This window comes from Mytilus californianus, unplaced genomic scaffold (assembly GCF_021869535.1).
Source record: "Mytilus californianus isolate M0D057914Y unplaced genomic scaffold, xbMytCali1.0.p SCAF_6, whole genome shotgun sequence".
Lineage (NCBI taxonomy): Eukaryota > Metazoa > Mollusca > Bivalvia > Mytilida > Mytilidae > Mytilus > Mytilus californianus.
The window spans coordinates 30,291,681-30,306,877 of record NW_026262712.1 but is presented as its reverse complement, the minus strand read 5'-3'; the positions used below and the strand labels follow the sequence as shown (position 1 = coordinate 30,306,877).

Sequence of the window (15,197 nt, the reverse complement as noted above, 5' to 3'; positions counted from 1 at the left end):
AAAACAAATCCGGGTTCCTATGAGGAACAGCTGAAATCGTCACTTAATAAGTTACATAATGAGTTGGTCGACAGATACAATGTGTCAATGTCTCAACTCAATAGCTACATATTTTCAAAGTTTTTAAATACCAGTAAAGCCGTCTGTTATTTCACCGATTGTGTCCTATTCCCAAATATGACATTTTGATTGAATGTGGATTGGTATGGCGGGTGATGCATTCATAGAAGGACACGTTCACCCTGTCGACGCACTTTCCGTTTTTATTAATAGACATGTGTCTTTACAATATATATCAATCCCTAATCGCCCAATGTCAATCAAAGTTTTGAGTTGATAGAAAAGAAAGAAGTAAAGATCGGACACCTTCATGACCTAATAGCTATTAACATTTATATTTGAACTACGACCGTTGCTTCCTTAGGTAATTAAGGTGGGTTTAAATTGTTTGAATTAATGTAGGATTTTTTATATACATCTTAACATCAATCTATATTAAATTCGACCAGTAGATAAACAAAATTTACATACAAGAACGTAAAATTAAAACAATTAAAGCACTTAACCATGAGATTATATTAAATAATATCGTACTACATAACACTCGCAATAACTGACAGCAAGATCAAAACACTTAACCTGCCAATCAGACATCTTGTCGTATTACTCTTTGTGTGATTTTATGACTTTTCGATCTGTTGTGTTAGCTCAAGTATTAAGTTATGCTCGTGTATGTTCAAACTATATGAACTTAATTATTAGAGAAATGCACCTGGTACAAAAACAAGAACAAATGAAATCGACACTACATTAGTTTTAGGTAGAACATTACGGAGAAGATTCGCATGGCGGGTGATGAATGCACAGCAGGAGAACATGGAGAAGCCTTGTCGACACACCAAGTTTCGCTGTTGTTGGGATTGATGTGATTCCACCAGATTTTGTGTTTACCTTTATTAGTAATTAATGATATTTGAACCTCGGTTATTTCTAATTTAACGTACTACTTTATTTAGGTAAAATCCTGTTCAAAGACTTGTCATATAATATGTGAACATTTGCCTGAATTCTAGCTTCTCAGTCCTGTTTTACGCATTGAATGAAGATGTACGCAAATATAGTAATTAATCGTAAATTTTTTATTGAATTCGTTAGGCGATCATACCCATGACTTTTAACACGAAAATCACTTCCATTGAAGCTCTCCATCACAATACCTATTGCGATTCAAATTCATTTATTTATTTTATAGGTCTTTACAAAACAAATACTCATACGTATTTGAATGCTCTTTCAGTCATAGTCGCATAGTCTAAAATAATAGGAAACAGTATAATTGCACTGTTAACATGAAGTTTAATTGCAGATGCACCATATGTTAAAGTGATTGGAGGGGTAAACAGTTTTAACTGTATTGCTGACGGCTTCCCTACGACATACACATTTCATAGATGGGAACATATATCAGAGCAAGGAAAACATATTCGGTTTCTAGAAGGGTTTCAAAATGGAACATTAATTTTGCAATCAAATCCACATCAATATCAGTCAAATGGAAGATATGTCTGCATTGTTAGTAATGGTATTCATAATGTAAATGGTAGTATGTTACAACAAGGTTTTGAAAATTGGAATTATAAAGGTACGTCAGGTGTAATATTTAGATTTACTGATATGTATCTATTAATGCAGTTATAGACTTTTAGTTGTGAGCCGTTTTACTTTTTCATCCACTTAATTGATACTGATTTCATTATCGAAAAATAGAATTCGATTATTGATATAAAATGTTTCCGCAATTTTCGCTTTTCAGTCAACAGATTAATTTTTTTTTTTGGTCAGAAAATGAGTTGTTCAGTTAGTAAACCTTTTTTTTTTTTTTTTGTTATGGACATTCAAGACAATATATATATATCAGTGTTTAGGTTCGAATCCAGATAGTTCATTTTAACCGTCATATGCGAGTATTACTATTGTAGAATAAAGCATGTTGGGAAAAACTGTGTTTGTTTACGTTTTGAAAATACAAAATATCTTATTAATTGATTTGAATGTGTTTTTTTAACACAATTTCATTAGAATATGACTATACAATGTTAAATAACATGATTCAAGTCCAAAAATATGTTATTATAGCAACAGAATCTAGAATAAAGTTACTGAAGGCGATTCATTTTGACATTTTGTGCGATGCATTACCACTGTAATTGCGATAATTTCTGTTGTAGAATTTGTTTAGGTGCGATTGATTTTCATTGTGGTTTTATGTGATAATTGGACATACAAAAACTGACAATATTCTTTTAATCTGGTGTGTACTAGTAGGAAAAATCGTGCGCACGACTTTGAAACTCGTGCGTACGACATTTTAAAACTGATTTCAAAATCGTGCACACCAGTTCTTGAAAGTCATGCGCACCATTTTTGAAAGTCATGCTCACGATTTGTCAAACTAGTGCGCACCAGATTAAATCTCCGGCAAACGAAATTATTTTTATTTACATGAGACTTAAGTGCCAATCTGCCTAAGAATCAGGCAGTGGTGAAAACATGACAAACAAAAACCCGCTCAACGTTTCATTAATTTAACTTCAGAATGCATGAAGAGGCATGAATATAACATTCGTTTCCTTTACCTGTTCTGGTATTTCAAATTATAATTTAGTTAAAATGCACTAGAAATTAACAATTAAGGGGAGACAACTCCGTAATTTGCTATCATTCTAACCCAAATTTATCGAAATATTTCTTGAATTACCAGACACACAGAAACTAAAGACCTACAATTTCTAACTCCTGATAAGGGTACCTTCAAAATAAAGTGGTTAGGTCGGTGGGGTTTGTTTTTGTTTGTTTTGTTTGCCATGTTTTGAAATTCTTCTAAATTGCCTGATTTTTACAAATAGTTATCAAAGGTATCAGGCTTATAATTTATTACGCCAGACGCACGTTTCGTCTATATAAGACTCATCAGTGACGCTCAGATCAAAATAGTTAGAAAGCCAAACAAGTACAAAGTTGAAGATACAAAGACACGCACTTAAGGGGCTCCGTACATAATTATGCTTTACTATACCGACTGTATTATCAACTACAAAAACTTTTTTGTTGACGTCTTTGTTTGTTTTAATGTGTTTGAAAGACAAATTCGGTTGTATTCCATGTCTGTGATGTATCTTAAAACAGTTTTGGCTGCTGGATCCCAGATATGGCCACGTTAACCAATTATGTCTGTTTGGTTTGCTCACCCAATTTGCAATAACGAATAAGTGGCAACAGATCTTTCACGATCCTTTTCATGATCATCAAATTGCGGTACCCGATCTTTCACAATCCGAATTATCAAATTTTTACAAATATTAACATTTTTACAATTTTTTTTATGAAATTTAATCCAAAAAACTTTTTAAAAAAAGAATAGTAAACGATTTTTTTTTTAAGATAAAAGTAGTTTATGCATTAAACTTTAAAAAAAAAATCATATTTGTTTACCTTTTTATTTCTCTAAAATTTTTATGAACAATCTGCCTTTTGTAGACGTCCATTTTCTCTGAACTAGTACACTTTTTTTGTTAAGGAGCCAGCTGAAGCCTCCCTCCGGGTGCGGGATTTTCTCGCTGTGTTGAAGATCCATTGGCGGCCGTGGGCTTTTTTTCTGCTATTTGGTCTGGCTGTTGTCTCTTTGACATATTCCCCGTTTCCATTCTCAATTTTATTGTAAAAACGGTGTCCTTTTAAGCCTGAATTTTTCTCAGATACTGATCCTAATGTTGAAAAATTTTGACAGACAGTGTTATTTTTCAATATTTGTCATTATAATTGATTAAATTAGATTATTTACTGACGTTGCATATGTTTCCTCTGTACGATTTCCTTCACGATCCTATACCTTAAACCATTGTGGTGACGTCAGCTTATTTATTTACCGTGGATTCTTTTTCTAGAATCAACGCTTCCTAAATCTGCCGCTGAAATTGACTCACCAAATTATATTCAATTGTTTCCTTTTTGTGCCTAATTTCATTAAGTTTGAATTGGCTAATTTACTGATTTCTGTTCACTAATGGAAATAATTTAAAAACTTACCTTTAATTTTTGTAATTTTTACATGCCTTCACTGGGAATCGAACCCTTCCTTGAAATCTGTTATGTGTGACTGACATCAACACATCGACGAAACCTCTCGGCTACCAATGGGTTACACTATAGATGTCTATTTTATATATTTAAATGAACATCTGATATACATCGGTTCATCGGACACACAGGGCTTGTACCTTTATATAGACACAATAGGCAGTCGTATAGTATGAGTTGGTAGCCGCAAGGTTAGCGTGGTTAAAATCAATGAGTTAAATATAGGGATTTGTCGGTTTAGGTTCGAATCCCTGTATTCTCTCTGTTGTTCCATTTCTTAAGTTATCCTGGTTTTATTCTAATTTTGCATGTTATATTGAATATTTTTGTAATAATAGCGAGTTTTACCGGTTGTTTTTTTTTATTATTATTGGCTATTTCACATGTTTGAAACAAAAATGATTACATTCTATTTGTCAATTTTTGTTTTATAAATATAGTATGATTTCATCTGTTTTACTTCATAATTTTACAAAGGTTTGTTCGCAAATTCCTATGTGACAAAATCGTGATGTGCCTAGAGTGATAGAAAAATTTCGATAACATACTTATTATATATACTTTATATATGCTTTTTGGTCGGGTTGTTGTCTCTTTGACACGTTCCCCATTTCCATTTTCAATTTTATTAGAAATAATTTCGAATATGTCTTATTTTGTATAAACAGATAATATTCATATGCCTGGTAATATAAAGATCTTTAAAAGGTAGAAGTGTTATATTGGTATTTGGTTAACCAATTAATTATGATCTGAGATTTATCAATGCAACGTTGGACACGATAACATGGTTATTTAAATTCACTTACAATACCTTCTAATTAAGAAAAGGCTTTAATTTTGAAAAGAAATTAGCACAATAGTTTAAGTTATAGATACAATGGATAAGCGTAGATTCATGAAAAACAAACCATTCGCCCTCCGGGCTCATGGTTTCTTTTTCAAGAATCCACGCTTATCCATTGTATCTATATAACAGATCTTTCACAATCCAATCGCTATTCAAAACCACCGTTACTTATTCTTTCTTTGATGTTGACTCGAAAATTTAATGTGACCGTGCGTTTAATGTTGTTGTTCAGATTAATATTTGGTGTTCATGTATTATGAAAAATAAGCAATGCTGTTTTTCCTAAACATGTTGAAGAAAAATATTTGGCCGTTCTATCTACCAACGTACAAAATCAACTGTGAAATAGAACCATTAATATTTGTAACAATATCTGTTTTCAATATGTCATTGTAATTTCAAAATTGCGTACACTTTTTATGTACAAGATATACGCACTGGTGAAGTTGCATCGATACGCGATGTATACCTCTTAGATCTAAACAGAAACTGAAAACGTAAACTGTCACTCAAGCGTAAAATGTAGGTCGTTGTGTGAACGATCTTTATTATCCAAGATGCATCCATTAATGACGTTTCATCAGTTTGTGATGTAAAATGTATAGTACACTTGATATAGACCGAAACCCAACTTAAGCATAGGTTTCGGTGGCCGTGTATGTGCTTAATTGTGCAAGGTATCTGTATTCAATGACAAAATGTCATTGTAATGGGTAAATTTAACCCTCTATATATATCCCGATGAATTATTAAAAAATAGAATTGAATATTTTTAGAATAAAAGCTCTCATTTTTACGGAATACTTTGAATAACAAAGTAAGCATTATCAAATCATTCTGACTTTGTTCAGTTTGTCAGCGAGTCGGCTGAATTAACACTCTATTTGATGGAAATGGAAAAAAAAGATTCCTACTGTGAAAATACATCGCATATACAATAGAAATGAATCGCCCCTTTAGTGAAAATGAAAGAGTTGTATCATTATTCGACAGTAAACATGAATCGCATAGCAAAAGCAGCATAGTGGAATTTACCTCAATATCATTAAACTGAATAACAAAACCGGTTTAAAGTTAAACATATGAATTGATTATGTTAAAAGGTATATTTTCCTGGCAATAAAAATTAATTCTGCTTTTAAATCTCCTGCACGCTCTATTCGTGAACTATTCTTAACATTTCCCTATCTTAGTCACGATTTCACACCTGGGTCGCTGTAAGTGGGATATATACCCGTCTGTATGTCTTACCTGTATCATGAGTTTATTAAAACGGCACATTTGATATATTATTTATTATTTTATTCAAAAATCATCAATTTTTCGTCTGTTTATTTATCGTTATACATTAGAAATTTATGGCACATACAGTGAAAATGATAATTCAGGATCTATATACACTGTATATTCTTTAACGTGAAAATTACCACGTTCTCTGTGCATTACTTAGCTTACTGAACATGGCAAACGTGAACAGTCTGTGCGTTAATTGTGGAATTATGTGAATACACTAATTTTGTTCTCATTACATCGTGCAGATTGTCTTCTACCTATCATTCTGAAACTAACTTACTTTCTTTTTTAACACGTGATGCTTAGATATAGGAAGATGTGGTATGAGTGCCAATGAGACAACTCTCCATCCAAGTCAAAATTTATAAAAGAAAATGAAACCATTATAGGTCAAAGTACGGTCTTCAAGACGGAGCCGTGGCTCACACCGAACAGCAAGCTATAAAGGGCCCCTAAAATTACTAGTGTTAAACCATTCAAACGGGAAAACCAAAGGTCTAATTTATATAAAAAACGAGAAACGAGAAACACTTATGAACCACGTCAACAAACGACAACTACTGAACATCAGATTCCTGACTTAGGACAGGTGCAAACAATTGCAGCGGGTTTAAACGTTTTAATGGTACCAAACCTTCTCCCTTTTCTAAAACAATAGTATAACATCACAACATAGAAAAACACACTATAAAACATCAATTGGAAGGCTTAACTCAATCAAAAAACGTAAATTAACACACAATGAACGAATAAATTTGACCTGTGACACCTGAATGCAAATACACAATTAATATAAAATTACAAGGGATAAATAATTAAAGTCAAAAGTAAATAAACAGGTTTAAACAAAGTTAAAATATGATATCACTGTGAAATGTCAAACAATTTTTAGAAAATCATCACTTTTGAAGAAACCTGCGTCAATTATACATAGGCTTGTTTACTACATCTTATCATTTTCAAATGTCATGGAAATGTATTGTAAACAGCTGCCTTAATATTTCAGAGAGAGGTGAGTGAGAATATGACTGCTACTAATTTGTTTATCGTATTTACATTTACTACTGTTGCATTGTTACTTGTTTTGCAGGTTTGCCTTTATTTGCACCAGAAAACAGAAATGTTATGCATGGTGAGTTTGGCAAATCTTTACAACTGACATTTCAGCTCTACAGCAATCCTATTGTAGAAGAAGTATGGATGAAAGGCGCTGACATTGACTGTAGCCAGAACAAAACTATTCATAATTTAAGATTATCGGAAACAAAGCTGTTTTATTCGGCTTTTGGAAACAATTTGACTTTCAGCGGATTTGAAATTGCATTTGAGACAAACATGTTGGAACATAAGGATTTTTGTGCATACAATGTATGGGCAAAGAATGGATTTGGCGTAAATTTCTATACATTTGAAATCAGAGCATCTGGTAAGATAAATCAACAACTTAACAATATTAATTTTTTTTTAATCCTTTTCGGTAATGGCAATAATAGAATCAAACAAAAAATCGTATTAAGGTTTTAACTCAATATACACTACGTTAGCCCTTCGTTGAAAAAAATACGCAGCTTCACAACAAATGAACAAATCATGTCTGGAGTATTTTGTTTAACTAAAAATAGATCTTCATTAATACAAAAACGTCATCAGTCTTTAAATTTAACTTAACTCCAGACAAGCTGATAATTAATTCAACTTAGACTATTTACACCGAATCCTTCAAAAGTCATTGAGATCTTACAAGTATACTGATATCTATTTATTTTTTTTTTAGATATGCGTCCGATTCAAAAGAACAATTCTGAATCAGTTAAATTACAGTGATTAAACAAAAGTTACAAAAATAAATGTACAATCAAATTATTTAAAACTTCGTAATATATGCATAATATATGATAACACAACTACAAGTAAACCAATCATATATATATTGCCAAATCAGAGAATGTTTGTTCGTACTACCAGTACAATCAAACTTCTATATCGGCTGATATAAATCATGTCTTAGTTGTCTTACTTGTCATGTTAGCTGTACTTCCGAGTATAATTCATACATGAACATTTTGATTAGAACGAAAAAAAACACAATTGTTTGTTATGACAAATATAGGTGTGTACACAAAATCCAAAAAAAAATATCAAAACAACCTAAGGCGTCATCTAAGTCGTGTTTAAATCAATGCTCGAATCAATATCAACAAAAACACACATTTAGCAAAAAACTTTTACCATTAAATCTGAAATCTGAAATATAAAATAAAAAATGTTTGAAGCACAAAACTACACTTTGTATGGATAATTCAAGATTAAAAAAAACATTGGTGTTCATAATACCTCATTAAATTCCCATAACGCACACCAGTAGGACTATGTTTTATATTCAGATTCAAGATTATCTTCTTCTTAAGATTCCACTATAACCCTTAAATTCTAGATTTAATATTTTGTTATTTTTTATACAAACGATAAAATTTATCATCAGCTTTTCTTTAGATCTATTGTGATTTTCTTAAGCAGCACCATTTTTGAGGAAACTAAATTATTTTCTTTATATTTTCTCCATAGAATTTAAGGTACTGTTAATACTGTCGTTCTATTAATCCAGTTTGCCCATTAGCTAGTATTTCGAAATCAATGTAATACAAACTTCCATATTGGTTTATTAGTTTAAGTATTGTACAGAAACAAAGGTCATCACTCTCTTAGAGCTAGTTTGACATGGACCTATTTTCTGGCTGGCGTTTTTAAGATCTATCTTTTATGTGTTTATGACGTCACAAAATTCTAGTCTTTGGTGTAAATATATAGAAGATTATAACAAATAAATCTCTCTCTAAGTCAAAACTAAATGTAGAATCGTTAGCATTTTATCGTAAAAAATTGGTTTTGGGATGTGTTGGTGTTATCGCTTGTTTAAGTGACCTTGGTTATGTAATTGAGCACACCTTGCAACGAGTAGGATCCGAACTCACAACTTAAGAGTTAACAGGCTAGCGATCACTGTAGATGAACTACTTAGACCTATCGGCAAGAACAGTTGTGAACCTGCAGTAGATTTTAATGACGTAAGAATAGACAAAAAAAGTCATGGAAGAGGAAATTAATGGTATAATTTTTAAAATATCGATTGTGTAATTCGAAAACACTTTAGATTATGATAAAAAAAAAATCTTATTCCTTTGCTCTATCAATTGAAAATCAATCGTATATTTTGTATTTTAGGATATTTCCAGTACAACAAAATAGATAGCAACCGATTTATAGCAAGTTTCAGCATAGCCGCCGTATTATTGATGTATATAATAATAATTCATATGTGTTATTGTGCAAAACAGAGACTAGCACACACCAGGCAACGGTTCATACATGAACCAGAAAGAACCTCTTATCACGCTTACGATGAAATAACATCCATTTCGCACCAAGACTTCAATATTCGTAGATTAACTACTGTACAAAGAGAGCAGGGTCAGACCTCCAGATATCAGAGCAGTCACGGAAATGAATTTGACACAACCAGTACTAGCATTCAAAATGCAATAACTGATGCTATCAATACATTGTCAAGATCACCAGTTCATGAATCTCCGGAAAATGCGGTACGGCACGACTATTCATCAGAAGCAACAATTGATATTTCGTTAGCGTCGTCTAACGAGGAGAATGTTGAAGCCGATAGGAATTCTGGATACCACAGTGTTTCTTCAACATTTTTAGATAACACTGATATAATATTACAGCAAGTCCAAAGTAGGAATGATCAAGTAGATCAAACAGCAAACATAGAAAGAGCGTCACTATGTTCTACAATCAGTGGTGAATCCAGAAGCGTATCTAATTGCACAATATCCCTCAATGTGAATGTCGATGAAGGGTACGAAAATCCATACCAAATAGTTGTGCAAGTAAGCCAAGATCCTCGTCAATATAGCGAAATAACAAATCGTCGATTTGAGCAATTTGATAGCGCCCCGCCACAGTCTGACGAGCATTAAACAAATATAAGGGACTATGTCAATCATCGATTGTCAACTAATACGCAATTATCATTAAGAACAGTGTAAAGTTTTCAACCCTTTTGTTTGTTGATACAGTGCATACAAAGAGGCCAACATACAGTCTTCACTGACAAACATTCGTCTTTATACTATGCCAAGCGTTAAATCATGACGTACAAAAAATGTATATAATATTCGGTTAAATTCTTGAATAAAAAGAACATTTTAAAACTTCAACAGTAGTTTTCAGGAACTTGTCTATAGATATAATGTTTCTCGTAAAAAATAATATTATATGGTATATCTCAACTAATGTTATATTACAAATTCGTAAATTAACTAGAGCATTTAACAGAGGAATATATCTAAATTTTGGAAAATTCTAATATCTTGCAAATGCATGGGCTACATGCGTGATATACTATATTTTTGTTCAAAATGGTCTCACGATTTTAAATACTTACTGGCCTCACAAGCATACTGCAGGTTAAAATTGTCTTTATAATAAGACTTCATTTTAGTTATAAGTAGTTTTTTTTTTTCATTCGAGTCAGCATGCAACCATAAGCTGCGACAATCTAACTATTTTGATCTGAGCGTCACTGATGAGTCTTATGTAGACGAAACGCGCGTCTGGCGTATCAAATTATAAGTCTGGTACCTTTGATAACTATTTAGCTAAATCGCTGTAGTAGCGAGCAAAATTTGATACTACATGACATTTAACAAGAATAATTGGCAGTCTATCATTTCCTTGTTCATGTTAGTGGTCATACTGTTGGTAGCTGTATCTCTTACTTTTACGACATATGGTCTAGATAAGAAAAGAGAGTAGTGTGCGCACGTAAAACCTATTTGACCTCACCATTTGTGTGGTTGTACCAAGTCAGACTATCTGGACAAAGTGTTCTTCGTTGTTGTTTTTCATTTGTTGGTACGTCTATTTTTTTATTAGTTGAGTGTTGATGGTTAGTATTGGTATGTTTTACGGTACAATATTCTCTGTGAATCCTGTTAATCTTTTAATGCATTGTCCAATTTCTATATCATTGTATTCCTTCTAGAGTTAGAGGTATAGCGCATATAGTATTGTAATGTACATGCCGATTATGGCTCTTTGGTGTTTTTGATTGTGCAAAGCTTGACGATCTGTTACAATCCATACATATTAAGTACAAGAACCAATTAAATGATTTATTTAGGTATCTAGGGCTCTGATAAGTGGACACAGGGAATTATTGACTGCCTTAGTTACATAAAGGCATACTGGAAATAATCTCATGTTGACAAGAGTCTAGCCACTGAAGATTTATCATGAAAAAGAGAAGATATACAAAGGGCGCCTAATATCAGAAGTACAATAAAAACAGACAACACTATGGCCAAACTTTAAAATAGCATTACACAGAAAACTTTAGCTTGAGCAACAAGAAACCTACCGGGGGTAAACATGTGTGCTCTGGAGGGTAAGCATTCTTTATGTTTGGCACCCCATGATATTGTTGCTCGTGCACAAAAAAAATCATTGATAAATGTCATTTAGGTGTCAGACCACCAATTACTCCCTCCAATTTAGAACGCTTGTAAAAGTAGCCCTACTCTGACACAAAATAGTGCTTTTGATGTCATTGTTTACTTAAACTAACCAACAAATTTGCAGAAATGAAACTTTTGGTGAAAGAGAAATATATTTAGACCATTTTGAGCCAAAATTTAATAGTCTATGAGTTTGAATTAAACATTCAGGATTAATGCGCTCCAAGGTATACTAATTTAAGATCTCCAGAAAACCAGGGGTTATTTTTAGTAGACCTGTGTTCCGAAAGTCAGATTTTTCTTATAAGACTTTAAAGGTAGGTTGAAAATTGGCATGTAGAAAGGTGATACATGTAAGATTCAGGATATACCTGGTTTCTATGAAGTTAAACTTAAGGTAAAATATTTAGAAAGCTGTAAAAATTGCCAAATTTGGTTGAACAGATATGGATTTTTAATTGGTGGTCTGACACCTTCAAGGCGAAAAGCGGTGAATCCCAAAAATCAGAAAACAATTGATTTTTTTGTCTTAACTGATCATTTGAATAAAAAATTCAGGATTAATGCGATCCATAGTATACTAATTTAATATTTCCAGAAAACCAGGGGTTATTTTTGGTAGACCTGTGTTCCGAAGGACAGATTTTTCTTATAAGACTTTAAAGGTAGGTTGAAGATTGGCATGTAGAAAGGTGATACATGTAAGATTCAGGATATACCTGGTTTCTATGAAGTTAAACATAAAGTAAAATATTTAGAAAGCTGTGAAAATTGAAAAATTTGGTTGAACAGATAGGGATTTTTAATTGGTGGTCTTACACCATTGTAATATCGCTTTCGAGGGAAAGAGGACGGGATTGTGGTAACGACAAGTGGAACATTTTCCATATTTTTTTTAATTCTATTAATAAAGTTTCGTAAGAACATGTATCGTTGCTCCCAATGTTTGTTTAAGTTACCTATGAAATGTTCTAAAATGCAATATGAAACAATAGGGAAAAAAACTAGGAATGTAAACTCGGTGAGGAATTACTAATCTAGTGCTCGTTGGTTGTACTCGCTCGGGAAAATATCTAAGAAATGGGACACAATTATGCACATTTTACACTATGCGGATCGTTGTTGAGTGTTAAACCCTCTACATTATTATCTCGGACTAGACACTGATCACTGGAATGATATGCCATAATTAGTAGCTCAACCACTTAAAAGTACATCTCAGGACTGCATTTATATTTCTAAACGGAGCATTTCGGTAACATTTTAAACGACAATTAAAAAACAAACATTTCCGAAGGCTTCACGAGGAAATCAATTTTATGAAAATTATAGGAGGTGACAATAACCTAACTGGTAACTAATTAGTCGAGTATAATATTGTTATTAGATACTTGATACTACAGGGCGATACTCGAGTATTCGAGTATTCGTTGACATCCCAAGAAAATACGATATGAAATTCAATATAAATTCTTTAACTATGTCATAGTATTTCTTTTGATTTAATTAACAATTTCCGGATGGAGATGACAGCTAAAAAACATGACTTGTCTACCGTTCTGTGTGATTTAGGTATACTAATATCATTTTCAAAAGTTATTAATGCAATATCCTACCATTTCTTAATGTTTTCCTTGTGATTAGCTCTTACTTATTGAACAAAAACCTGTTTCGTGTAACAAAGGGAGCGGGACCATATCAAGTGATGTGGTTGCTAAATTCAAATTCAGTGATGGTAGGACCTCGAAAGAAAAAAATTAGTCAGATATCGTATTTGAACAATACAGGAAAGAAGCAATATATAGTTCATACTACATAAGATAAACAATTAAGGTGGTACCCAACACCTTGAACAATATTAATTTGGCCTGTTTAATTTTCATAAAATTTTGACAAAATGTTTACTTTGACCCTTTGAAAAAATATAAAAATTTCAAAAAATTTCAACCAACCACTTTATTAGAAAAATTTCATTGGTTATATAGCAGTTTGACTAACACTAATTTTGATCATTGAGAAGCTTGATATATCCTTAACAATACAACGTGATTAAAACGTCTAGCTGATTTTTACAGAGTTATCTCCCTGTAGTGTTAGGTACCACCTTAAATGTGATTTTTTAAAGCAAACACCGAAAAGAAACCAAAAGCCTCTACTTTACTGAATTATGAGAATCGCCTCGCATATAATCCTACTTTTTCAGATGGCATTGATAGTTTACAAATAAGAAAAAAAAATATTCAGTCAGTAGAAGTTCACTGCCTCATATTGTGTGGCTTACCTACTTTCAAGTCAAAATCTAGCTGTGGGGTTATTTTGCCAAGTGATTTAAGTAGTTCATGTGCAGCTATCACTAGTGTTCCGTATCCTTTTAGTTCGTAGGTTGTGAATTCGTACCAGACTCGTGGCAAGACGTGTTCGACTCCGATCTTAATTAACAAGGACCGCCAGTATTTCTGCGAAAGGTCGATAGTTTTCTACGGGTATTCAAACATTCTCCTCCTATTAAAACGTGTCGCCATTATTTAGCAAAGGTTGCTGAAAGTTGCATTTAAATCCGACAAAAAACAAAACACAAAAATTAGTTGAAGGTACAATTTTATCAACACTCACGTTATTCAATACTTAAAGAAGTAGCACAACTACATATTTAACTAGCTTAAAGGTCACTTTGATTTTTCATATTTCATTGACCAGGGCTGAGTCTTAGTTACGTTCCAAGGCAATATGTGGCCTACAAAATAAACCGCGGTATTGAGATGCCCTATTGTTATACCTATATATAGGTACATCTGTCAAACAAAATATCAAAGATGTGATGAATCTATAGATTTTGAATCACAGAAGGTTATACCAGTTAGTGTCATGTTAATATAAGGGATGTCTACTAGGAAACAAATTACTGATCGATTCTCGAGTACTAGTTCGGAAAATACCTTCAAAATGGGAACACAATTATACGCATTTTACGTTTTCTGGGTAGTTTTCTAATGGATATAAACCCTCTACGTTAGGAATTATATAACACAATAGTTAACTGCAATTACTGTTTTTATTTTCTGAGGGGCGTGTGCAAGAACATAAATCTCATATAAAGGAGAGTGTTCTAGCAGGAAAATGATTAGTCGAGTATCATTTTGGTATTCGATAATCGGCACTACCGAGCGATACTCGAGTTCTCGAGTACTCTTTGACATCCTTAGTTTATATTATATAGATAGTGGTATATCTTCATATATTCACTTATCTAATTGTTTAATGTTGACCTCTATTCGTATATAAACAGTGTCAGTTTTCTAGTTTTTCTTATCTATTTGGTTCGTTTTGTGCTCTTGAATCCGATTATTATTCCACTTTTATGGCGGATGATTTTGAATTTTCTA

At 32.5% G+C, this 15,197-nt stretch overlaps 1 protein-coding gene across 1 annotated transcript; it reads left to right on the top strand.

Annotated features, from left to right (window-relative positions):
* Positions 1–7,376: 7,376 nt before the first annotated feature.
* On the top strand, positions 7,377–10,471 carry LOC127705119 (uncharacterized). Its single transcript, XM_052209376.1, has 2 exons — positions 7,377–7,706; positions 9,503–10,471. Exons 1-2 carry the CDS (start codon positions 7,406–7,408, stop codon positions 10,273–10,275), a joined length of 1,074 nt encoding a protein of 357 aa, XP_052065336.1. The 5' UTR covers positions 7,377–7,405; the 3' UTR covers positions 10,276–10,471.
* Positions 10,472–15,197: the final 4,726 nt, after the last annotated feature.

Coding starts and splice junctions, on each gene's coding strand:
- LOC127705119 (XM_052209376.1), top strand. CDS start 7,406: ATGCATGGTGAGTTTGGCAAATCTTTACAACTGACATTTCAGCTCTAC. Junction 7,707..9,502: donor ATTTGAAATCAGAGCATCTG/GTAAGATAAATC, acceptor TTTGTATTTTAG/GATATTTCCAGTACAACAAA.